This window comes from Natator depressus, chromosome 5, assembly GCF_965152275.1.
Source record: "Natator depressus isolate rNatDep1 chromosome 5, rNatDep2.hap1, whole genome shotgun sequence".
Taxonomy (NCBI): domain Eukaryota; kingdom Metazoa; phylum Chordata; order Testudines; family Cheloniidae; genus Natator; species Natator depressus.
The window spans coordinates 18,351,903-18,377,788 of NC_134238.1; the positions used below are offsets into that span (position 1 = coordinate 18,351,903).

The 25,886-nt window shown below is 42.4% G+C and overlaps 1 protein-coding gene across 1 annotated transcript in view; it reads right to left on the minus strand.

The window, feature by feature from the left end:
- Window positions 1-11,951: 11,951 nt before the first annotated feature.
- Window positions 11,952-25,886, minus strand: part of MBD2 (methyl-CpG binding domain protein 2) — a 51,792-nt gene continuing 37,857 nt past the window's right edge. The window contains exons 6-7 of the mRNA XM_074953895.1: window positions 17,438-17,579; window positions 11,952-12,412 (exon numbers count right to left, since the gene is read on the minus strand). Of these exons, the coding sequence (XP_074809996.1) occupies window positions 17,450-17,579 (130 nt within the window). The 3' untranslated portion in view covers window positions 11,952-12,412; window positions 17,438-17,449. The remainder of the gene's footprint in view (window positions 12,413-17,437; window positions 17,580-25,886) is intronic.

The window sequence follows — 25,886 nt, forward strand, 5'->3', positions numbered from 1 at the left end:
ACTTAGGTAATAATTTGAGCTTCCTTGGCAGATGTTAGGGAGCAAAAACTGCCATCAGATAGATACCTGCTAAATGGGTCACCCTAATCACATTAGCAGACACTGGCAGAGGTTCTGGAATTGCAATCATTCGGATTGATGACCCTGAATTACATAGAAATCCCAGAGGTTAGAAGGAATAATGCTCACTTACTAAGTAAAAGATCATCAGTTCATTGGATAAGATATGAATGTACGAAATCTCCCTGCATTCACTCTTATTTAGAACTCTTTCGAGAGCGGTCATAGTTGACAAGAGGTGACAAGTACTTATTTTTTACTACTGAAGGTCCCCTGAGACAAGTATCTGTCAATACAATTGTTCCTAGACCAAATCTGTCCTATCTGAGGCAAGAATCAATACTTCTGTTTTAAGCCTCACTCATTATGGCAGCTACTACAGCAGTCCATAAAGGATTAGATATTAACAGTTATTATCTGTCAGCTGGTTCAGTAGCAAAACATTTCATAAATATTTTTCTCACACCTCCAACAAAGACATACGTGAGATGGTTGTTTCATCATTATCCACATATTAAAAGAGGTTATTTCTCAACATATAAAGCATGTAGAAAAGAACTGTGGCTGCCTGGTTAAGGGCTTTTCATCCATAAATCTCAACGCTCTGCCAAAGGAAAAAATGGATCATTATCCAAATTGAGACACAGAGAGGTGAAGTGGCAAGCTCAAGATTACACAGCAGGTCAATGGCAGAGGTGGGAAGAGAACCCCCGTCTCCTGACTCCTCATCCACTGGCCTATGCACAGCAGCTGTCCAAACAATAGTAGGGTCTTAAAAGCGGGGTCCAAGCACTAGCAGGTGTGTGTATGTTTACAGTGGGGGGATTGAGGGTATGTTCAATAAGAAGCTCAGAGGGCCAGGCAGCAAAGCAGTTAGAGCACCCAACTTCTGGCCACACCTCTCAATCAGTGTGGCAGAAGTACCTGTTCCTGATCTTAAGGGATCTTTAGCTTTCCACCCACATCTGTGTCTAGACCCTTAAGGGGGTTTGGTAGTTGGACCCAGGCCCTCCCTTTCCAGTGGGTCCCAGACCAAGACCCTGTGGGAAGTGACACTGGTAGATTCCTCCCTGCAGTGAGTCTCAGTTGCTTCCCTGGGCTACTTCCTACCTATACATGTGAATCATGGCCCCATAGCCCAGTCAATCACCTTACAACTAAAAGAGTGCAAAGGAGCAGGGCCCTGCAATTTCTCAAAGGGGGGTGGTTGGAGAATGTTTGGCTAGGGGCCTGACCTGCTCTGTGGTCACTTCTCAAGCTTCACCTTCTGTCTAGCTTCCTGGAGGAGGATTCCTCCCTCGTGGAGCCTGTCCACCACCAGTTGCCTGGGCTTCTGAGCTCCTTTTAACCCACTCCTCACAGTCAGAGAATGTGTGGCAGATATGGAGGGGCGGGGTTACCTGGGTCCAGTATTGTCTTTTAACCTGTTCCGGCCCAGTGTGGGGCGTGTAACCCTTATCTACACTACATTTGGGGGTGTGATTGCAGCGCAAGCTAGCTTTAGTCTAGCTATCTTGGGGAACCAACAGCAGTGAAGCCGTAGCAGCATGGGAGACTGGTTACATACTGGGGCAGCTTACCCATGCTGCACCAGCTTCACCGCTGTTGATACGTGATCTAGCCAGATTAAAGCCATCTTGGGTATGTCTACTTGTGCTACTATCACACCTCATATTGCAGTGTAGACATACCCTAAGCCATGAACCCCACTCTGTCCTGGTCCCACTCCTGGAAAGAGAGATTGGGTAGTGAGTTGCTTCCTCTTCAATTCCACACCCAGAATGTAAGATCAGGCCTATAATTTTAGGTAATTCTAGATTATGGGAGCTCTGAAAAGAGAGGAGCACCCAGGGCTTGTCTGTGCCTACGATTGGTTTTGGCTGGAAGAACATTCAGGGTCTTAACGTGTAAATGAATAAGCAGACAATGTACTTCATTTTGCTTCCGCATTCCTACATCAGCACCATTACAGTGCACTGAGAACTAGAGCAGACCCAGGCCAGGTATGCAGCTGTGGATAATAGAAGACTCTGAAAGATTTGGGAAGGTGTCCAGATACAATGAATGTTTTGTGCGCTAGTAAAAAAAATAGTGGTCTATGACAACAATGCTAGGTATTACCCAAATTACACTCATTTTCAGGGAAGGTAACCAACACTCTAATGTATTTAGTGGAATGTCTTTTGAATTAAAGTGTGGTATGAAGCTCTTATAATGTGCTCTGTCGAGGACCATCACAATGTCGGAAGTGGTGGCTACACATGTCCTTTCCATACAACAGGAAACAAGAAGAGAGTGATTCGTCACTGCATTTCTCCAGGTTTATACCGGTGTAATTCCACTAATGTTATTTTATACATTTAGATTAAACTGTACAAGTGTTATTAAAGGGTTAAAAATATGAAGAAACCAATGTCTTTTGCTATGTTAATAACTAAAGCACCTCTAGCTTTATAAAACTGCAAGGATTTTATTACAAATCTGTGATGGGGCATATAGGCCCCACACTGGCCACAAGAGGGTTAAGGACAGGCAGTGGCCCCAACTGCAGCAAATGTCCGGTATGGAGAGGTGAGTTAAAAAGAGCAAGGAGACCTGGCACATTTCAGGGCTGACCAGTAAGGAGAGCAAAGTTCTGCTTCTCCTGATTGGAGAGAACCCTGGTTGCAGCCTAGAGACTGAGCTAGTGTACTGGCCCAATAAGCCTCTGCTAGAAGGGATGACCAGCCCCTGGGGGATCAGTAGAAGCACGGGGTGTTTGGAGACAACCCCTGAATAGAAGGGTACCACCAAAGGTTCATCAGACCCAGTTTTGAGTTGGGGGTTTTTGTTGTTGTTCCTAATTTCCTTTGGACCTTAACACCCCAGAAGGGGTAGGACTGAAGTGAGCCTGAGCTGGAGGGTTAAAACACCACTACCTCAGCCCCCGAAAGAGACAGCAGCCTACCAACAGAGACCCTCAGCTGAATGAGTTGTGCCCTGATGGGACACAAGGGGGTGCCACAGACACAACCTGGTCACAAACTTGGTAGAGAATGCACCCCTGTGAAAGGGAGCAGGTCAGGACTCAAAGGGGGAAAAAAGACCCTAAGGAAGTGACTCCCCAGAAATATGAGCATGGAGCAACTACTTAAATGTATGGTGGAGTACAACATCCAACCCTGCTAACAGCAACAGTAGCTCCTACTACAGATGGCCACACAGCGGCAGCAGGTGATCCAGCGGCAACAGCTGGTGCAACAGGGTCATGACCCTCTTGTAACCTTCTGGTTGGCTGGGCATGGACTTGGCAGCGGCTATGGGGCCAGTCAGACACACGAACATGGAGCCTGAACATGATCTAGAAGCTTTACATGAAACTTCTGAACAAGTGCCAGTGGCAATGTGGTGGCTGTTGTAGCAATAGCCTCAGACTTGACTAGGACGGCACAGGCTGCCAATCATGGGCTAGACCCAGTGACAGCACAGGATTATATCCAAGTTAAGGAAGCCAAATTGGATATCCAGAGGAAATGTTCTGCCAGTGGTTTCGGGAGGAACTTGAGGTGTCCAGCTCTCCATAGTCGCACAGAAATTGTGAGACTTGTGATGGTGGTAGCTAAAACTCAAGATAAGGATGGGGTACAAATGAATGAAATGGTTTATCTTGAACAATTTGCTCAGATACTCCCAGCTGGGAGAAGGGACTGGATCTTATGGCATTGGCTGTAGACAATGGCTGAAGCCATACAACTAATGGAGAACTATATGGCAGCTAGGACAGCTGCAGGGACATCCAGAGTGGAAACCCCCTGAGGTCAAGAGATCATCTCAGCTGATTATGGGGGTTGACATCCTCAAGAGCCCCTCCCAGATCCTCCCTTGTCAGGGTTCAAGAGGCCCAGGAAGTTGTGGGGATCCTGGACAGCTTGGACCAAGGAGCTGGGGCAACTCAGGCTGGATTTAGCTTGAGAATCCTCAGACAAGCCATGAACAGGGACAGGGAGGGCCCAAGTAGAAGGGTCTACCTGCGATATGGTGTTAGATCCTGATATCATCCACCAGGCTCAGGATGTTCATTGTTCATGTGGCCACGCTGGGCACAGGTATTGAGACTGCCCTTCGTGGAATGCAGTTATGGGCAAGTCTGGGCTGCAGAGGCCGGGACCAGCTAAACTGACCATCCCTGTTAAAGTAAATGGGGTAGAAGTAATTGTCCTAGTGGACTCAGGCTGTGACCAGACCCTCATGAAGGAATCTTTGGTACCGACCCCAAGGCAACATCTACCTAAAGTGTGTGGAATGCATAAAGCCATACCCCTGAACACAGATTCAGCTCACTGTGGGGGAACATACCAAAGCCCCTCATAGTCACTTTGGCTGCATCTCTCCCCTTACTCTGTCTTTGTAGGCTGAGACTGAAAATATTTTGGGGACCTCCTAAAGAAGTTTTTGAGAACCCCAGAGAACTGGGGGGGGGGGGAGGGCACTGACTTCCCTGCAACAGAAGACTCATGGTTCAGTAGACCTTGCCAGAATAGGAGAGGGAGCCAGGCCAGATGAGGGGAATTCCAGACAGCCAGATACTACTTTAGTACTCTGCTCCCACCCAGAGCTCAGAGTCACCCCCTTACCTGAATCTGATAGCCTGACCAGGTTCTCTAACTTTGTTGAAGAGCAAAAGGGAGATGAGACTTTAAGCTGGAAACTATGCACACATGGCCATTGTTACATGGGAGGATAGTGACCCCCCAGCAAACAGATTTTTCCCCATTTTGAAATCCAGGGTGAGGGGTTGTATTGCCTGAAAAAGAACCACCAAATAGTGTAGGTCTGAACCCAGCTCCTGGTTCCCTGACCCTACCCCAGGGAAATCTTCCACTTGGCCGATGCCCTACTATTTGCTGGACACCTGCACAGAGGGGAAAAAAACCTAGCTTGGATCCTGGCCTGGTTTTTCTGGCTCAGAAATTATAAGGAGGTCCTGAACTTCAGCCTTTTGCTCCAATTGCCAACTATCTTCACCATGAGGAGTGGGAAAAGCTACATTAGTCCCTCTCCCCTTGGTCAGCATTCCATTTGAGAGAATTGGAATGGACCTGGTCTGCCCACTTGAGAAGAGTGCAGCCAGGCGTTAATACATCCGAGTAATTGTAGATTATGCCACTAGCTGTCGCAAGGCTGAACCATTACACTCCATGAATACAAAAGCCAATTGAGCAGAACTACTAAAGATCTTTGCTTGGGTGAGTATGCACCAGGAGATTCTAACAGATTGGGGAACCAGCTTTCTGTCCCAGGTACTAAAGGAGTTCTGCAATTCTCTCTGAACTTCTGTCCCCAAACAAATGGATTGGTAGATCACTTAAATGAGACACTAAAAAGCACATTAAAGAAGTTCGTTGCTACAGACCCTCATCACTGGGACCATCTGCTCCCTACCACTCATGTGTGGGTGTGGGAGATGCTGCAGCCATCCACAGGCTTCTCCCCATTTTGAACTGTTGTATGGGAGGCAACCTTAGTCACCAAATACCTTCGAAAATATGGCCCTGGTTAAGGGACCTGAGTTTCAGAAATAATTAAGCACCCATCCACTAAAAATCATGCATCTCAAGTTGGGCACCCAAAATTGCTAGTCCCTTTTGAAAATCTTGGCTTAGGTACAAGTTGAGGCTCCTAAATCTTCATGTAGGTGCCTAAATAAGTGTCCTGACATTCAAAATGCTGAGCACTCAGCAGTTTCCATTGAAATCAATGTGAAAATTACTCTTGCAGTTGCACAGATGTGATATGGGGGAGAAAGCTTCTTCCAGTCAGACATGCCAGTGAACCTATTACAATCTGCATAAATCTTGTTCATCATTCTTATTAGAAATTCAGCGGGTAAAGCACTGGGCATTTATATGATCAGTTTATGGTTTAGAATGTTAATTATTACATTTTGTTATTATACTTTGGGCCTAATGTGAGAATAATTACTCTATGTTTATTGCTATTATCATTGCCCCCTTGTGGCTTACTTCTCCAGTCGTTGGAGATATAAAACACGTATAGCACTGGCTGTGAAGGAAGTAATGTGAGAAGGCAGGGCTCAAGGCTGGAGGAGAACTCTGATTATTGCACAAGGCATAGGCTGTGGCTCTTTGTAAAAGGCTTTGATTTGGCTAAAGAAAAAAAAAACTAGAAGTGGTTTGGATCAAACGTGCTTTATAAGGGCCTGATCCAAAGCAGATTGAAATCAATGGAAAGACTCCTGTTGACTTTAATGGGCTTTAAATCAGACCAGGCTCAGATTAAAGAATTTTGGGGTCTTGTGTGCTATGTAAATTTGGGCAGGGTGGGGCACCTTCCTTAAAGTTCCCCTGCCCATATACCCCACCACACACACAGACCACCAAATGTCTCTCACACGCCCCCTGTACTCCATCAGGCCCCACTTATCCTGGCAACCCCCCCCCCACACACACACACATCCCAGGAGCCCTGAAATACATTCCCTCACTACAGCCCCCAACACCTTAGCCACACCTGCAATAGCCCCCACTTCACTAAATCTTTCCACTGTCCCTCTCAAAGAACTCTACTTTCATCGATAAACTTGCCCTCAGTGCCATGTTAGGTAGATATTATTATCCTCATTTCACAGACAAGGAAACAGACATGGACAAATAAAGGCCTTGATTTTAGCTAGGCCTCATCCTGGCCCCCAAAGTTGAAATGAAATATGTTGCTCCTGCATGTGCACCCATTTAGGCCCCACTCCTCCAACAACTTAGGACCTTACCCCACAAGACAAAGTTAAGTATGTGTGTGTGTTGAGAATTAGACAACTCCTGTGTAAATTTCAGCATGCGCACAAGGGTTTGAAAGATCAATGCATTAGGATGAGGTCAGGTGTTTAGACTTCTGAACTAGTGCACAGATGTGTCTGCAGTATTGGAAGCGGTTTCTAAATATCCAGTCTTAAGTGATATGCCCAAGGTCCCCACTGAGGCTGTGGGGGAACTGGGACCAGAGTCTACGTCTCCCGACTCGCACTCCTGTGATTTTACCACAAGGCCATCCCACTTCCCTCATAAACCAATGGAATAAAGTTGTGGTGCATTTGTCCCATGAACTCCAATAAAAGGTGTGCTGGAAATATATATTAGTAAGCATGCACCTTTTAATATGCTCTACTCATGCTATTGAATACATGCTACTCTTAACCTACACATGGCCCTCTACATTAATCACAAAAGAGGTTAAATTTGTTTAATAAATGGTCTGTCTTGAGTTATTTGCTGAGTTACAGTGCTCATTACATCACAAACAGACTCACCAATAAAACTGAAAATGGTTCTAGCTAGACAGATGTCCATCAAAACACGCTGTATACTGTGGTTGTAAGTCCATTAGCATCTAGGTATTTCATTTTACTGTCGTCTGATCACCATGCAGACACCTTGCAAGTGAACAAGGCCTCAGTGCCTGATTTCTAAAACCTGAATCCAATTACTCGAACAGCTTAGCATCAATGAAATGTAGAAGGGCTGTAGCATTGTGAAATCAGAACAGTGAGTTCTGAATGCTGATAGCTGGAAGGGACTTGATGGGCTACCAGATCACAGCCAGCCAATAGTGACCTGAACAATCCAGAGAGAAAAGGTGACATACATACAATGGTCCTAAATCTCAAATTAGATCTGTCTTTGATTCCAGATGCTTAAAATTTATACCAGGAGAATTCACTATCAAGGGAAATGTTCTTATCACAATGAGTGTAAGACAATGAGATTACTTCCTTGTTAGGATGAAACAGGGATAATGTTAACAGGTCTCATTACTCAAAAAGAAAAGGAGAAAGTGATGAAGGGAGCTGTAGCTCACGAAAGCTTATGCTCAAATAAATTTGTTAGTCTCTAAGGTGCCACAAGTCCTCCTTTTCTTTTTGCGGATACAAACTCGGCTGTCACTATGCAAGGTCTCATTACTGATTTTCAGAGGCTGCCCATTGTTTGAGCTATACTGACCTCTAGAGGCTCTCTCCTCTCTTTAATCATTTTATTTTTCTATACAATTTCCTCTACGGTAAAGTTTCCATCTTCAAAAAGGGGGAATTAGATGAGAAAGGGAAAGTTGAAATCAGTGTGAAAATCTATGATGAGGAAATCTGAGCCAAATATGCCATGCTATTTTTTAGTAGCTGTGGCTGTGCAAGATAATCCTGCTCCAAAGTAAGTGAGAAACTTGGGAACATATTATGAATCTTAAAAAAATCTCAGGTTCCTGCTTTTAGCCACTTGACTACTTCTGTATATCCCAGCAGAGCTGTCAAATGGACCAGGAACCTCCTGACATTCTGTAGGGGCCAATGGAATGTTCATGGCTGGTGGAGATACAAGCAGGAGCAACAGAGAATGAGGACTGGGAAAGTCATTCATAATGATCCTTGTACCTAGAAAACAGCCTGTTTTCAGGTTAAAGCCAGGGGGTGGAGGGAGATATTTTTGTCCCTTTCATCATATACCCATCTGCAGGGACTCCCAGGGAAGAAATATCCACAAGGAGCCCCTCACAGAGCTTTCCCCCCATTCTTTTATCAGGGTGAGGATCTGTGGCCCATCCTTGTAGAAGCCCTGTGCCTCCTCACAAGTTCTGACCCTGGCATCCTATTCCTTGGTGCCCTGGCAACATGACTCCATTGGACCCAAGCTTCCGTGTCAGGGATTTCCTCTGGCCATGATGGCTTCTAGAATTCTAGAAGGTCTAGAAGGTCTCTCTGCAGAAAAGAGAGCACAGAGCCCTGATTTATTATCCTTTGCTGCTTAAGCTGCATGGGGCTGGAAGTAGTGAACCAATGTACACCCTTCCCACCACTGCCCATCCACATCTCCCTCTGGTTCACCAGTCCTTGTCCCACAGGGACACTGGACATACAGAGTGCCTTCTGAGAGCAATGGTGCTGTGGGGAAGATGTGAGACCAATACCCTGGAAACTGTTTGTTTCCCACCCTCTTCCTCTTGTGAATGAGGAGATCCACACAGAGATATTCTCTCCACGTGCAGGCCTAGGGAGAATAACGTGGGCCAAAATTTTTCAGGTGGCTGGATACCACCTTACCTGGGCTGTTTACCGATAACCAGCTAGAAGACCAGTAGCAATGCTGGCAATCAGCCAGCTGGCAGATAAAGGCCTTCCCCAACACTGAATATCCAATGCCACAACCCTCATTAGCTGTTGCCAGAACCTTATGTTGAATGTAACGATTGGGCCAAATTCACCACTGGCATAAATGGATGCAACTCCATTGATTTCAGGAATTACATGTCAATGGAGCTGTCAGTGGTGAATTTGGTCCATTATTATATAAAAGTTTGCCTAGAGTCTGAATGCAGCAACACAACAACAACAACAACAACAACAACAAAAAGCATTAAAGATGCAACCAATGTCAGCTCACTGAAGTTAGAAATTTCTTTTTAAACTTCTCGGAGAAGTTATCAACTTTTACGTAGAACATGGGGAAAAAATTCTAGGAATACAAATGAAAGATGGAATACTGGCCTCACCAAGGTCAATGGCAAAAACCCCCATTGACAACAACAGAGCTAGGATTTCACCCTAACCGTTTTAGTCCAGAAAAAAGACTCGTCTGCATTATTTCACCCTATTTTTCAACCTGAATTTTACAAAGAAATAGATGGTGCAAAAACAGTGCTTATTCATCTGCCAAAACATGAGCATCTCTCTTTAAATTGCAGCTCTGATGTCTTTATATGGAAAAAATAAAACTACAGTTAGAACATGAGTGGTAAAATAAAATATAGTTTGTAGGGTTCTCAGTTACTCCACACACATTCAAGGTAAAAGATGATTTCTAGTGACACTGCGGCTCTGCCGACTGAAAATGTAGAATGAAGAAAACAAATGGCAGTAGGCCCCACTCACAAGTCAAATGAACCATAGCATAAATTTTAATGCATACTATTATTAGCATTTGGGAAGAGTCCTGACTGCATCCTACACTCCTTTCCCTGTCAGTTTAAGTAACATTACAGTATCTGTCATAAGTTGGAGAACAAAACACCCCACCTCCCAGTTTTAAGTAAAAAGGTCTGAAATGCAGAGCATCAGCCACCTGAAGCATTCACTACGTGTTAACAGTAGCATAAACAAGCCATAAACCACTAGTTAAACAATTACTATTAAGAACAACCTTCCTTCTGAATGAGCTGCATCTGCATTTAGGTCTTACATTAAACACATTTAGTTGTGATAGTTTCCTTAAAGTCATCCCTGTGCTGGTTTTATTTCATTTACTTTCACTGTTCACATGAGTGCACATCATGACTTTGTATTTTAGTCTCTATAATGAGACTGCATTGCACAGCAGCACAGAACTAAGCCTGGATTGGATTTCTGTAGGATTTTTATGAGCTTCTTGCTCAATAAAAGTTATCTAGAAACCAGAAAAACTGCATTAGAAATGGTGGAATTTAAGATCAACTCCTAAAACTAGCAGAGTTTAATACACATTCTAAAGCCCCTAGAAATTTTATTCACCATCAAGTCTTATATTTTACATAAAAAGTTACTGTGTAGAACAGCATATTTTCACCTCTTGCAAAGAAATCTTAGTAATCAGATTTAACAGCTCTCAGACTGATGAGGTTCTGATCTCACAGGAGTATAGGTTAGAAGTAGGCCCCAAATCTCCTCTCACTATCATCCTTCTCAAAAAGAAAAGGAGTACTTGTGGCACCTTAGAGACTAACAAATTTATTTGAGCATAAGCTTTCGTGAGCTACAGCTCACTTCATCGGATGCATTCTATCCTTCTGAGCAAATCATCCTTCTGAGCAAATAGGACAGTTTGGGTGGGAGGAAAGAGATTAAAGGAAGCTGCTGTATCCATGACACTTTTCTACATGTCTTTTGACCCCAGGAGGTTCCTTCTAAAGTTGAACAGGGAAAAAGCTCTGCAAGGCAGGAGGAAACAAAGCCAGGAACGGGGCCACTGAGCACTGGTCTCCACTATGCCCCCAGAAACTCAGGGGGATTGCTCATGTAAGACACTACTGACCCCATGTGCATTATCTTAAGTGTAAAGAGACACTAAGTAAAATAAAAAGAAAAGCAGTACTTGTGGTACCTTAGAGACTAACAAATTTATTTGAGCATAAGCTTTCGTGAGCTACAGCTCACTTCATCGGATTCATGTAAAATAACTCTCCCAGCCTGAACAACAGGTGTGTGGCAGTTGCCAGCAGACAGCTATAAGGAAGCCAGGGAAGCGAGGAGGCAGTTGACCTTCAAACAGCTCTGGCTTTCTTCAGGCAGCTTAGTCAAGAGGGAAGGAGGGGCGGGGAGGAACCCATTCCCTTGAATTGATTCATCAGGACCAAGACAAAGTTCCCAAAGTTAATCCACTTAAGTAAGGAACGCTGTTACATCTATCATTAGAAGTCCTTGCAATTTGTCTACTTAGATTGTAAATATTGTAGGTCAGGCACTGTGACACCTGGTGTATTTTGTATTGCATTGAGGATGTTGTTACTGCTCACCCTTTGCCATTACAGTTTATATTTAACCTCTGTCCTTTCAAAGCAGGACCTCGTGAAGCCATGTTGCCTACTTATTTTTTCTATTCTTTCTCAGAAGAAATTTAGTCTGTTGTACTTTAGCTGTATTTGCTTTCAGGTGAAAATCCTGCAGCTGCTGTTAAGTTCAGACAAATTTCCCCCAGGCCCTGCTTTGGGCAACAAAAGCATATATGGACATATATGCCTTTCCCCAGCCTACCAATCTCAGCTGAGAGAACAAGGAGGCAGTAGACACTGGAACTGGGAGCAGGGACACAAATTCGGTGCTTGCTCTACCCCATAACAGAACAATTTTCAGTCGCTCTGAATATAATCATTTATTTATCTTTACAGTGATGATGGAAGAATGTACAGGTGTTTTCACTCAACAGCAGTATAAAAATCTGTTTATATACATTGAGTCACAATAATCTTTAATTCTCCTGATCCATCCTTGTTCTCCTGATCCATCATTATTATAAACCACAGGAAAAACAAATATTAAGTACAGGCAATATAATTCCAGTAGGTTTGCAACCTAGCGTCAAAAGCTCAGCTTTAGTTTAAGGGTACAGTTTGATATTTTAAAAAAGACTATTTTAAGTCGTAGGACACAAAATAAAGTTTGCTTTTCAAATAAGATATATACATCAAAAATAGGAGTCTAAAAAGGCATTGGTTTTAATGCTATTAGAAAGCTATATAAATGTGCATGGGTCCATTTCTTCTTACAATGAAAGACCGAAGGAGAAAGTGCCTCTGTTTTTTTTAGGAAATTCCTCCTGGGACAAGTCAGTGAAAGTACCTGTAAGTTAGAGAGAGGGGTAAACAAATCAAAAGTAGAAGTATTTCTTTGGAGAAATGATAGGTTGATCACAATATAAATAAGAATAACTTTGTTGAAACATATAGCTGTGTTTCAGTCACATTTCACATTAAGGGCCCACTTAGAAATAGTTGACAAAAGGCTAATAAATAGTTGATGTTTTAATAAATGGTTAATCAACTGTTAGAGTCCAACAGGTCAGTAAGTTACTTGTAACCATCTATAAACACTTTAAACTGATGCGCTTATAACCATCTAACTTTACTCACATATATAATATATTTATAACATCTAACCCTTTACAAACTATTTACAAATATACCCTTAAATGTGACCTGCATTTCTATGGCATTTAGTTACATTGCTCCTTAACCTAATTTTTCATTTTTTTGATAAATAGCTTCCATTTTATATATATTACATAATATATAAAAATTCATCTCAATAACACATTTTCTTCCAGTTTAAAGTTTTTAACCCACCAACTATATACACAAACTGATCACTTATTCAAAAATCCTACTTAAGCATGCAGTTAAAATGGCTGTTAGAAGAAAACAGAATAGAAAGATAGCATGCCGGCTATGTATATATAACAAATCCATTTTTCATGGAACTATAAAAAGGTCTATTAAGTTTAAATAAGTCAAATTTCTGCAGAATTATCCAATAAAAATAAGGATAATCATTATAAAACACAATAGGTCTATATTATAACCTCATTAATATCCATTTCAAAATAATTATTTGTTAGACAAAAATTTCATACTTCTGACTTATGTTTCTTGACTCCATAACTTTGACGTTTCGCAAATAAAAGAATGCTAAAGTTAGAGAAGTATCTGAGTGCTTACAAAAATATTTATAAAATTTGTTAGAAGAGGTGATTTGAGTAGAACTAAGCGAAGGATGAAAAGTATGATCATAGTAATTCATTTAAATTGAACAAAAATAATTTCACACCTAGCCCATCTATTTCTCCTCCCCCCCCCCCAAAAAAAATCAAAAGTGTAGCTTTATATATTTTAGAAAAGTCAGTAATCTCACTCAGTACAAAGGACTAAATTCACTCTTGTGCAGTAGTAAGTGGTTCACTGGGCTTAGAATAGCACTTTCTGCACTAGGATGATTTTTACTTAAGTATTTTATTATATTGCATGTTTCTATTATTTCAGGACTTTTTTAAAAAAAATCTAAAGTCTGAGAACCTTTAATATGTACCCAACTCCAACTGGCTTCAGTGGAAGTTGTGAATGTTCAGGAGAGCAATGTGGTTGCCCTCAAAGAGTTAAATGTTTGCTAAATCAAAAATGCACAAATACAAAATGCGGAATAACTGGCTAGGCAGTATACTGCAGAAAAGAATCTCAGGGTTATACTTGATCACAAATTGAACGTGAGCCAACAGTGTGATGCAGTCACCAACAAGGCTAATATCTCTCTGGGATGTATGTAAGACTCGGGAAGTAAGAGTTCCGTTCTGCTTGGCACTGGTGAGTCCTCAGTGAGGTATCCAGTTGTGGATGCCACACTTGAAGAAAGATGTGGACAAACTGGAGAAAGTCCTGAGGAGAGCAACAAAAGTGATAAAAGGTCTAGAAAACCTGACCTATGAGTAGGGCCCTACCAAATTCATGGTCCATTTTGGTCAATTTCAGAGTCATAGGATTTAAAAAATCATAAATTTAATGATTTCAGCTATTTAAAGCTGAAATTTCATGTTGTCGTAATTGTAGGGCTCCAGATCCAAAAAGGAGTTGTGGGGGCAGTCACAAGTTTATTGTAGGGGAGGTTGCGGTACTGCTAACCTTACTTCTGCACTGCTGATGGCGGCAGCACTGCATTCAGAGCAGGGCAGCTGAAGAGCGGCGACTGCTGGCTGGATCCCAGCTCTGAAGGCAGAGCCGCCACCAGCAGCAGCGCAGAAGTAAGGATGGCCTGGTGTGGTATTGCCACCCTTCCTTCTGCACGGCTGCCTGCAGAGCTGGGCCCTCAGTCAGCAGCCGCCACTCTCCAGCTGCCCAGCTCAGAAGGCAGCAGAGTAGAAGTAAGGGTGGCATGGTGTGGTATTGCCACCCTTCCTTCTGCACGGCTGTTGGCACGGCGCAGCCTTCAAAGCTGGGATCCCGGCCAACGGCTGCCGCTCTCTGGCAGCCCAGCTCTGAAGGCAGCACAGAAGGACGGGTGGCAATACCATGAACTCCCTAAAATAACCTTGCGACCACCCCCTGCAACTCCCTTTTGGGTCAGAACCCCCAGTTTGAGAAATGCTTGTCTTCCCCATGAAATCTGTATAGTATAGGGTAAAAGCACCCAAAAGACCAGATTTCACAGGGGGAGACCAGATTTCAAGGACTGTGACTCTTTTTCATGGCTGTGAATTTGGTAGGGCCCTACCTATGAGGAATGGCTAAAAAAAACTGGGCACATTTAGTCTTGAGAAAAGTTCACTGAGGGGGGACCTGATTTCTTTTTCTTCCCTTTATCCCATCATGTGGGGTTAAGTCCTCATACAAGCATCTGCCATCTTCACTTGTCCGAGACAGCACTACGGTCTACCTGCTTACCATCATCTTTGATGTAATCCATCCAATGCTTCCTTGGCTTTCCTCAGGGTCTCTTTCCTACTACCCTCTCCTACCACTTACCAGATCCTCTTCTTTCATCCTCTGTATGTGTCTGAACAGGAAGGTTGTGCTTGCTGAATTTTGTCAGCCATATCACAGACTTTGACTACCCTCCTAATGCTTTCATTTTGAAATCTTTCTCTTTGTGTAGCTCTTTTTATAGCATAGAGACATCTCATCTCAAAATACCTGCAGGCGCTGAACCTGCCATCTCTTTACTGCCATGGTTCTGCATCACACAGCACTGTGGGGCACATCATTGTTCTATACTGTTAGGCTTCCAGTTTCAGTGGCATATGCTTGTCATAAATAACACCTGAGATGTTATTCCACTCTTCCAGCACTGCCCAGTCTGGACTCTATCTCAACGTTCAAGCTTGCTGTCTTCCATAAACCAGCCACCATGGCACTTTAACTGGTCAGTCTGGTTTAATTGTCCTCTGTTAATATTTACATCCACTTTCCCTGTACCGTCTCTATTAACCCACACAATATCAGTCTTAATTGTGTTCAATTTCATAACTATGCCTGCTTAGCTGGTCACATCTCTGGTTTACTATTTCCTGTAGGTCTTGTTTCCTCTAGGGCAGGGGTGGGCAAACTATGGCCCATGGACCGGATCCTGCCCCTCAGGGCTTTGGATCCGACCTGCAGGATTGTTACCCCCGTGGCACTGCGGGCCCCACACCACTCTCAGAAATGGCCGGCTGGCCCCTGGTGGGGGGGCAGAGGGCTCCGTGTGTTGCCCCCACCTCCAAGCACCACCCCCCACAGCTCCCATTGGCTGGGAATGGGGAATTGCGTCCAATGGGAGCTTCGGGGGAGGTACCTGGAAGCGCAGCAAGGGCAGCATGCGGAGCCCTGTGCCCCCTCTCCACCAGAGGCCACAGGGATGTGGTGCTGCCGTTTCCGGGAGCGGCGTGGCGCGGGGCCAGGGCAGGCAGGCAGGGAGCCTGCCCTGGCCCCAGTGTGCGCCGCTGCCATCCCGGAGCCGCTCTAGGTAAGCGGCACTGGGCCGGAGCCCGAACCCCTCCTGCACCCCAACTCCCTGCCCTGAGCCCTCTGCCTGCATCCCACACCCCTCCTGCACCTCCTGCTGCACCCCACACCCCTCCTGCACCCCAACTCTCTGCCGCACCTCGCACCCCTCCTGCACCCAACCCCTTTCATACATCCCGCACCCCTCCTCTGCCCCAACCCCTTGCCCTGAGCCCCTTCCTGCACACCTTACCTCCTCCCACACCCCACACTCCCTCCCGCACCTCAAACCCCTGCCCCAGCCCTGCATGCAATTTCCCCACCCAGATGTGACCCTCAAACCAATAAGTTTGCCCACCCCTGCTCTAGGGGGACCTGATAACAGTCTTCAAACATGTATAAGCTGTTATAAAACAGACAGTGATCAATTATTCTCCATGTCTACTGAATGTAGGACTAGAAGAAATTGGCTTAATCTGCAGCAAGGGAGATTTAGAAAATTTTCCCTATATCTAACCTAACTATGAGGATATTTAAGATCTGGAATAGGTTACCAGGAGAGGTTATGGAATCCCTGTCATCTGAGATTTTTAAGAACAGGTTAGACAAACACCTGTCAGGGAGGGTTTAGATATACTTGGTCCTGCCTCAGCACAGTGGGATGGACTAGATGACCTCACCAAGTCCCTTCTAGACCTACATTTCTGTGATTCTATACATTATATACAATCGCTGAGTGAAAGAATTAGAACCCTTTTGTCCTGTGGTATGGGAAGTTATTTTAGAAAAAACACCAAATACATTTTTATAAAAGAAAAAAAAATAGAACTGGATGAAATGTAAGCACTTTGTAGTTCTGCAAATTCTGTACATCAGATAATGGTTAGGGACAAATGAAATCTAAGGAGGAGGAAATTATGAACTCAAGCAATTTTCACAAAAAAAAAGAAAAAAAATGGAGAAATCATTAATTTTTGTAGAATGTTCAAAAATAAGTTTGAAGCCTTCTTAGATGTTAATGTTGCAGAATTTGACCACTATTTTGCATCAATACCCACTTTCTATTCAAACAGACTATTCGCTTGAGTAAGGGTTTTCAGGACCGGGCCAAAGAGTCATGTTTTCTTCTTCTGTTGCACTGGTATCCTGGACAGCATATTTCTGATATTCTGTGTTTTAACATGCATGCAGAGATAGCAATTTAGTATTTTGTCAGCCACAATGTATGTTTCTTGATACTTGTATGGGACAAAACAGGGCTCGACTTTTGAGTGAGATGTAAGTGCCCATTGGGTGACTCAGTAACAGTGTTAAGATGAACAGCTGTTAAGATCAACACTGCTAATAACTACAAAGTTTTCCTATCTCACAGAAAAACCACCTGGAGTTCTGGCTTTACCTGATCCTCTTCTTATGCATCATCTCCATTGTCCATTTCCACATCCGTATCTTTTGTTGTATCAGCAGCCCGCGACAAGATGTCTGCCATAAGTGCCTCCTCCAGTTTTTTACGCACCTGTTGCACCCGCTCTTCCTGTTTTCTGTTTCAAAAACAGAGCGACAAACATTTGAAACAACAGCAATCCGGTGTGTATATTAACATAGGACTATAACATTTGCCTAACCTTCACTCATAAGAAAGGGTTTGCAAGACTTGGTTTTTAGTCTAAACGGAAACATTTTAAAGCTGAAGTCATGAATCCTACTACAAAACTGACTTTTCACAGCATCAGGTAAAAGGATTTTTTGGATTTTTTTTGTGTACTGTAAATATTCAGCCACCAATTTAGCTCTCACAGAGCCATCACTCAAAAACATAATTGCATAAGTTCTCAGGGCTCATCGGTTGTCACACAATAATACACAACCTCCTGTATCACAATATGGAACAGAGGAAAGAACTATAAGTGCAATGCCAGACTACATTTTTTTTCTGAGGCTTTATCAGTATGTACAGCAAGTGTGTAAGAACACCTTCCAAGTATTCGTTTCTAAAGTAGATGTTAAAAGCACTACAGAAATCATGTTTTCTGAGATGACAGTTCAAACTTTTTGTCCATAAATGTGAACTCTAATTTAGAGAGTTATAGTTTGATGGAAAAATTCCTCTAGGTTCTAAATGTCACTCCACACCTGAGAACATTTTTAAATAGCCACTAGTTTACCAAACCCCATAAAATATATTGGTCTTGTTTAATTATTCAACCTAAGTATAATGTAACAAAACAGTACAGTGACTTTTAAAAATTTTATATTATCAGAACTGAATAAATTGAAGTGCTAGTACAACAGGCAAAATTTTAAAAGTACAGTTTTTATCTGGACATTGTCTCTAATTGAAACTATTCCAAGTTCTATTCTGACTTCAGATAAAAATGTTAGTTCGAAAAGCGGTTTGATGCTACGGAAGAAGCTGCTAAACAGACAACTGTGTTAATTTCAGTTTCTTTTAAGAAAAAGAAAACAAGCCACCAAATACACAGACAACTTACATCTATTAAAAATAAGTATTTTAAAACAAACTAGATGAGATTCTGTCCTGTGCCTTGTAGAGTTTTTCAAATTTTAAGAGAATGTTACAAAACCCAATTTAAACAGATCTCTTAGAGCCACAGCATAGAACTCTTAGCCCAGGGGGAGGGTGACACTAAAGTGTCTGCCCCCTTCTGATCCTGGGCTGCTCCTGGAGGCTGAAGGAGCCCCCAGCATAAATTAGATAGTCTGGGGGTCTAAGTTACAGAAACCTCTCTATATTGCCCTACGGGCTTCAGTGCTGCGTCCCCACCCCTACCATACCCCTCCTGGACTCAGCCCCACCATTACTTTGTGAGGGGTTACTCAGAAGGCAGTCTTTTGTCTGTCTTCTGCAGTGCCTGAACCAGGGGATTCTTTCCCTGGATACATATGGGGCTTTTAAGACCCTTTATGCTGCTCTGACCCTGGCATGAAGATCTCATTCTGCATTAACTTAGGTACTTTATTAAGCCACAACCTGCATATGGATACAATGTTAGAAAAGTTTGAGATGCAATAAGCTTCATTTCATGTTTTATGTCAAGTTCACATTGTGGGTGAAAGAAGGTCTTGTTAAAACTTGATTAAATATCTTTCTGCTCAGCACATCACATTAGGTTGGACTTTAGCAGTGTTGGGTACAGTAACAATGCTAATTAATGTGATTTATTTTTAAGCAAGGTGCAGGCAATATGAACTAGCTCTCCAAAGTATAGGTCAGGAAATTCAAGAGATATAGCCAGTTAGGCAATGGACCTAAAATTTTTCTCTTACATTAGTTTTACATTGGTGTAGTTCCATTTCCTTCAGATTTTCACTGATATAAATTGGAGCAGAATCATTCAGAGTCCAGTGCATGTCCAGATCCTCTGATGATGGCACTCTATGCCTTATAACCACAGCCACACCTAGGAAGTGTTCTCACTTGAGTAGTTCTGATCACTGAAGACTGTATTTTTCTCTACTTTCTCCCCACATTTTCCAGTCAAAATTTCTTATGTGAAAAATTTTCATTTTCCCATGGGAACTTTTGAACAGATTCAAAACAAGAATTTTTAGTTTCAAACTGACACTAAAATCAAAATGTCATTTTGTTTTGATTTGTTTTTTCAAATTGAAAATGACAGTTTAAGTCAAAATGAAAGAAATTTCTCATTTACATTCCAAAGTGTTTGTCTGAAACAAAAAATTCTTTTTGAAGTTTCTCCACAAGAAAAAAACTAATTTTGCATCAGAACTGACGTTTTTCTGGGAACACTTTCAGCTTTGACAAGATCATATTTTTCAGCAGGAAAGCATTTGCACAAAAAATGTATACCTAAATCACTAGAGCTGGTCAAAGGTTGAAGCCAATCTGGACTGTAAGAAATGTGTGCTAGATGGATACACAGAGGATCCAGTGCCTTTGTTTCCATTTGCGGTGGCAGCAAAGATACTAAGAAATCTGCCTCAAGCAAAGATGGAAGCAGGAGAACTGTGAGGATGTCACTGGCACTGCTCAGCTGAACAGATGCAATCCCAAAGTACGTCCCTCTCTTCCACAGAGAGCAAGAGGAGAACAAAACAAAGCAGCAGAGGTCAGTAGAAAAGCTGATGTAAAAGCAGAGGCAAAACTGTCTTTTTACTCTAATTTTCTTACTTCTCTCTAGCACGTTGACTCAGGCCTGGTCTACACATAAAAATTAGATCAGCACAGCTGTGGTGCCCAAGGTTGTGAAAAATTCACATCCCTGAGTGCCGTAGCTATGCCTACGTATCCCCTGGTGTAGATACAGTTAGTCAACAGAAGAATCCCACTACTTGGAAAGGTGGGTTACCTACAGCGATGGAAAAATCCCTTCCACTGCTGTAGGTAGTGCCTACAGTAGGGTGCTACTCAGAGATGAGCTGCCAAAATCTTAACAACCAGTTTCCTATAAAAAATTCTTATTTAAGGGATGTGCCCCAGTATGTATTTTTTGTACCAACAGGGCTACCATACGTCCGTATTTTCCCGGGAGGAATTTTTAAATTTTAAAAATTCCTCCCAGACGGCGATTTAAGAACCAAAAAGCCTGACCCGTCCGGGAAAATACAGATATATGTTAACCATGCCTAAAGTTCTTTTTTAAAAAGATGGGCCTGAACTAGAAATGACCTCCGTTTCACATGTGTCGGTCCCCGCCACTCCCTGGGGGTGTGCTAGGGTGACCAGATGTCCCGATTTTATAGGGACAGTCCTGATTTTGGGGTCTTTTTCTTATATAGGGTCCTATTACCCCCCACCCCCTGTCCTGATTTTTCACACTTGCTGTCTGGTCACCCTAGGGTGTGCACATGTGTGGGTCCCAGCTGCTCCCTGCCCCCCTCATTGAAGCAGGTGTGCAGGGTTACTGCCCTGGGAACTGCACGGCACCAGTGGATGTGGGGCCAGCTGCAGACAGGGGCGTGGGGCACGGCTAGCTGGAGGCAGGGGGTGCAGGGCTGGCTGCGGGCAGGTCAGGGGGTGCGGAGCTGGCTGGGAGACAGGAGGGTGCGGGGTTGGATGGAGGCAAGGGGGTGCGGGGCTGGCTGCGGGCAGGGCAGGGGGTGCGGAGCTGGCTGGAGGCAAGGGGATCTGCACAGATCATGTGAAGCAGTATCAACCAAGAGTTTTATACTCTGATGCAGGTCAGCTCTTCTGTACCTACTGTAGATGACAAACAGTGCCTTGTCAGGCATTTGCCAAAAGAGAAAGGCACAAACCCAAAGTGAAGCGAATGCTTTACTTGAGAAGGAAAAAAAAATGTTGACTTTCTTGTTTCAAAATTCCACTGAAAACCCAGAAACATGTAACTTCCTACTTTGACTAACAGAGGTATTTATTTGCACAAATATCCCTCTTAAAAAACTGGACAACCAAAACCTATGGGAATTTTTCAGACAGAATGTAGCAAATGATGGAAAAATTCCTTCATCAACTCAGCTGTGACCTAAAGTGTCACAAGCAGGAGATTATGGAATTGGTGAAGCAGTCTAGATGCTTGTCCTTGGCCACTGACCTATTAACTAGTACCCAAGATCAGTTGTGTTACATATTTTGTTTGTTTTGCAAGGCCTAAATGGTGAAGACACATCTGACTTGGAACTGAAAGCTGTCCTCGCTGATCCAATTTACCTACAGTCTGTTAATTATAACATCATTGCATAAACTATTGCAAGTGCTTGAATACCTTTGGGGTGGATTTTGATGGTATCAGTGCATTTATCTCTGATAATGCATCCTATAATCAACTGCTTCAGAGATTAATGCCTAACTCAGTTCATCTTACCTGTAATGCTGGTGATATCTGGAGGCCCAATTTACTAGATTCATAGATTCATAGATATTTAGGTCAGAAGGGACCATTATGATCATCTAGTCTGACCTCCTGCACAATGCAGGCCACAGAATTTCACCCACCACTCCTGCGAAAAACCTCTCACCTATGTCTGAGCTACTGAAGTCCTCAAATCGTGGTTTAAAGACTTCAAGGAGCAGAGAATCCTCCAGCAAGTGACCCGTGCCCCATGCTACACAGGAAGGCGAAAAACCTCCAGGGCCTCTTCCAATCTGCCCTGGAGGAAAATTCCTTCCTGACCCCAAATATGGCGATCAGCTAAACCCTGAGCATATGGGCAAGATTCACCAGCCAGATACTACGGAAAATTCTTTCCTGGGTAACTCAGATCCCACCCCATCGAATATCCCATTACAGGCCACTGGGCCTATTTACAATGAATATTTAATTACCAAAACCATGTTATCCCATACTAGATATTGACAAGCTAATAGGCAACAGTCAAAAAGGTTTTAAACATTGTCTGAGCAGAAAATTGTGTTTTAAAGAGCAATGTGCAAATCACAGTCCAGGCTGTGGGTTCCAATCTTCCTATAAAATTGCCTCTGAGCCCAGGTGAGCGAAGATGGGGAAGCTGGTATGCTGCTACTAAACACCATGCACAGTACATTACTTTTTACTTCAGTTTTGTGGAGGAGCAAATGAAAAATACGCCAAACACAGAAGTGTTAACGGAGCTGAAACGTCTGTTGAACCATTCAGGAAAGTTACAGATTCAACTTGACTTAATCGCAAGGAATGGCAAAGAGCTTGTTAATTTAATCAAATAGTTTGAAAGCCATGAGATTTGTGTTCATCAGTTATACAATAAAGTTGCTGACTTAACACTTATCGAGCACTTACAGGTGAGCAACGCAGCAGCAGTGCAGGGATTCAAAACCAATGTATTAAAACTTTTATGGAAATTACAGACTTAAACGACCAAAGTAAGATTCTTTAGCCTTTTTCTTAAAAATCAGTACTTTCTACCGATGGAAAAGCAGAACAGCAATGCAAAAGTGCCCTCTGCTGGTAGTTATACAAAATATTAATTACACATAAGCAGCTTGTAATTATTCATAATTAAACCTCTTTTCCACTAGGAAGAAAAAGTAAAAACCCTGACTCTAGGTTATTTGACATTCTTGCTGCAAGTTTCCTAGTGAAGCTGAAAAATGTTTAGTCCTGAATACTAAAGATGTTAGATAACTATTATGAAATGCTTTTGTAAGTGATACTTTGTTTTTAATTTAAGGATTTTGGATTGAGTTTCGAATATGGCTGCATTTCTCTCTTTGGAGCAAATAAAATATAAGGTTGCCTGTTTTTAAATAAATACCTTTCCCAGTTTCAATGAATTCATCTTTTAAAAAAATAAATAATAATAGAGTACATGTTGAAGGCAAAATACTGGCTCTACTGAAGTCAAAGGGAGTTTTGCCATTGACTTCAATGGAGCCAGAATTTCACCCTAGGAGCTTTTGTGGATCAAGACAGGACACACAGGCCACTGAACATATGTTCTGGTGGCTATTTTTCTTAACTAGAACCACACAACACGGCTACTTGTATATGTATCTGGTGGGCAGAGGAGGTAGGAAAGTATTACACTGAAGAACATAAACTGTAAGAATGTGAATGGCTGGGGGAATATGAAGAAGCCAAACTCTCCAAAAATCAAATTACAATTAGGTTATACTAGTTTTAACTGTAGCAAAAATGCTACGGCAAGAAACCATGTCACGCCTAAATAACGGCAATCCAAGAGCAACAGTTTCAAACTCTGAACATACTTTAAACAGATTGTTTTGTTTTCTTGTACAATCAACTATCTAGCTTTTTATACAATGGGCCTAGCATGATTTTTACCTTTATATACTTTGTTCCATAGATACAGAGGAGAACACAAAATAAAGTGTTCTTTTAGGCAAATGCTGGTCCAAATAACTGTACATAACCACACTACAGTGTTGTTTGAACTTCCACCTATGATTTCCCCCCTCACTTTTTCCATACTGTGAAGGCCAATACGGCTCCATTTGATTTACTTTCTTGTTTATGTACCAGCACTGCTGTATTTGTTCTGTCAGCAAAAATGTACACAGCTCTAGAAATAGCAGTTAGCTGCTGTTATAGCAGAAGCACAAAATATGTCCCACAAAATTAGTGCCTTTTCATTTGAGACCAGTTTTTGATTTACAACCCTCACCCCATCCCAAACACACAAAGCAGTATATTCTTCATCCTAACATACAATAGGGATGGATATTCCACTTCTAGGCAAGTGTTTACAATTTCTGTAGGCTCTAATACCTGGTAAGTAGCCTCTAATAAATTTGTAATGGTGGTAATTATCCTAATAAAGAGTTACCCAAGGCTCAAACTGGCAATAATTTTACTCTGTGGAGGTAGCTGTTATGCTTGGTCTTCAAAATTCATAGCCATTACTTGCCTCTGACCAGGTGTGACCAAAGCTTTTTCTCTTCATCCCTTAATTTTTCAATGCAATTAGTGTTTTTTAGAATTACCACCTTTTTTTGCAGTGTTATAACAGATAGGCTATATTAGGATGCTACCTTTTACACTGTTTTAGTTTCATAAATGGTCTTTGTGTGAAGTTTGCTTTTCATTTCTGGCAGTAATAAAGGTTAGTTAAAATAATCCTACACAAATGAGCAGGAAAGCATTCTGTGCTTGCCAGTGAACACTCAAAAGGGCCACCGTTGAGTTACAAGTAATTTCAATTACTACACTTGCCGCTGCCCTCAGTCCTCATGGCCAGCTGTTGTGATTTATAGTTTTCTAAGAAGTGTATCTTCTCCTTTGTTAAGCTGAAAAAACCACACCTCACACACTGTCAATAAAGGAAAAGCTGCCCTACTATGAATAAAATGCTGTAATTGTAACAATAACAGGTAAAATATTTTCAGACAGAAGTCTTATTTTTTAAGTTGATGTTCCTTTAAGGGGAAAAAAAATAAATCAAACAACATGGTCTAGAGCTCTGGACCATGGACTGAAAGTCAGGAACTCCAGTGCCCCATGCTGGCTTTGAATCCAGCTCCCTGGGAGGACTTCAGCATGTCATTTTGTCTCTCTAACTCAGTTTTCTGATCTATAGAACAAAGGCAATAACATCACATTCAGATTATATGAATGTAATATTTGTTCACGGTTTTGGAAATTAAAAGCATGACAGTGAATAGAATAATTAATCATTAATGAATCACTCCTAAAAAAGAAATCCGTTTTATACTACCCTATTCAACAGTATTCAGGAGACATCTTAACTGCTGGAAGAAATGTTCAGAATTCCAGGAGTTGAAATGCTTAAAGTGGTTAGAGCACAAAACTGGGAGCCAAAACTCTTGGATTCGATTCCCAGCTCTGTCAATTAGAAAAATTGGAGTGCAAGGCTACAAGGTGAAGAGCTTGTCAGCAAAAGGACCCAGACTCCAGCTTTTCCAGTCCTGCCTACTTTATATATTGCAAAAAGCTAAATGGTGGCTAAAATAGAGCTCAGATTCTTTGTGGCTCAAAAACCATATAGAAAAATGGGTATTCATGTTTTACAAACAAATTTATCAACAAAAATCTACCCAAGGTACTTATTTGGGGCCCCCATTTCCATTGTATCTGAATGCCTCATAGTTTTCTGGTAGGGAAGTGCTATTATCCCTACTTAACAGACCGGTGACTGAGGCACTGCATGACAAAATGACTTGTCCAACGTCACAGAGGAAGTCTGTGGCAGAGTAGGGATTTGAACCCAGGTCTGCCAAGGCTCAGGCTAGCACTCTAGCCATAAGAGTATTTTTTTTTATTCTGTTAAATGCAAATATATTTAGGAAGCAACCATTTTATTCTGCAGTTTAACAGATACACTTAACAAGTTCCAATGGGAAAGTACATGATTCTGTTTAATGTTTTGGAATATGCTCTGGTTTTTCATTAGAGATGAAGAGCAAGCTCAGGATATGAAAATGCACATTTTAC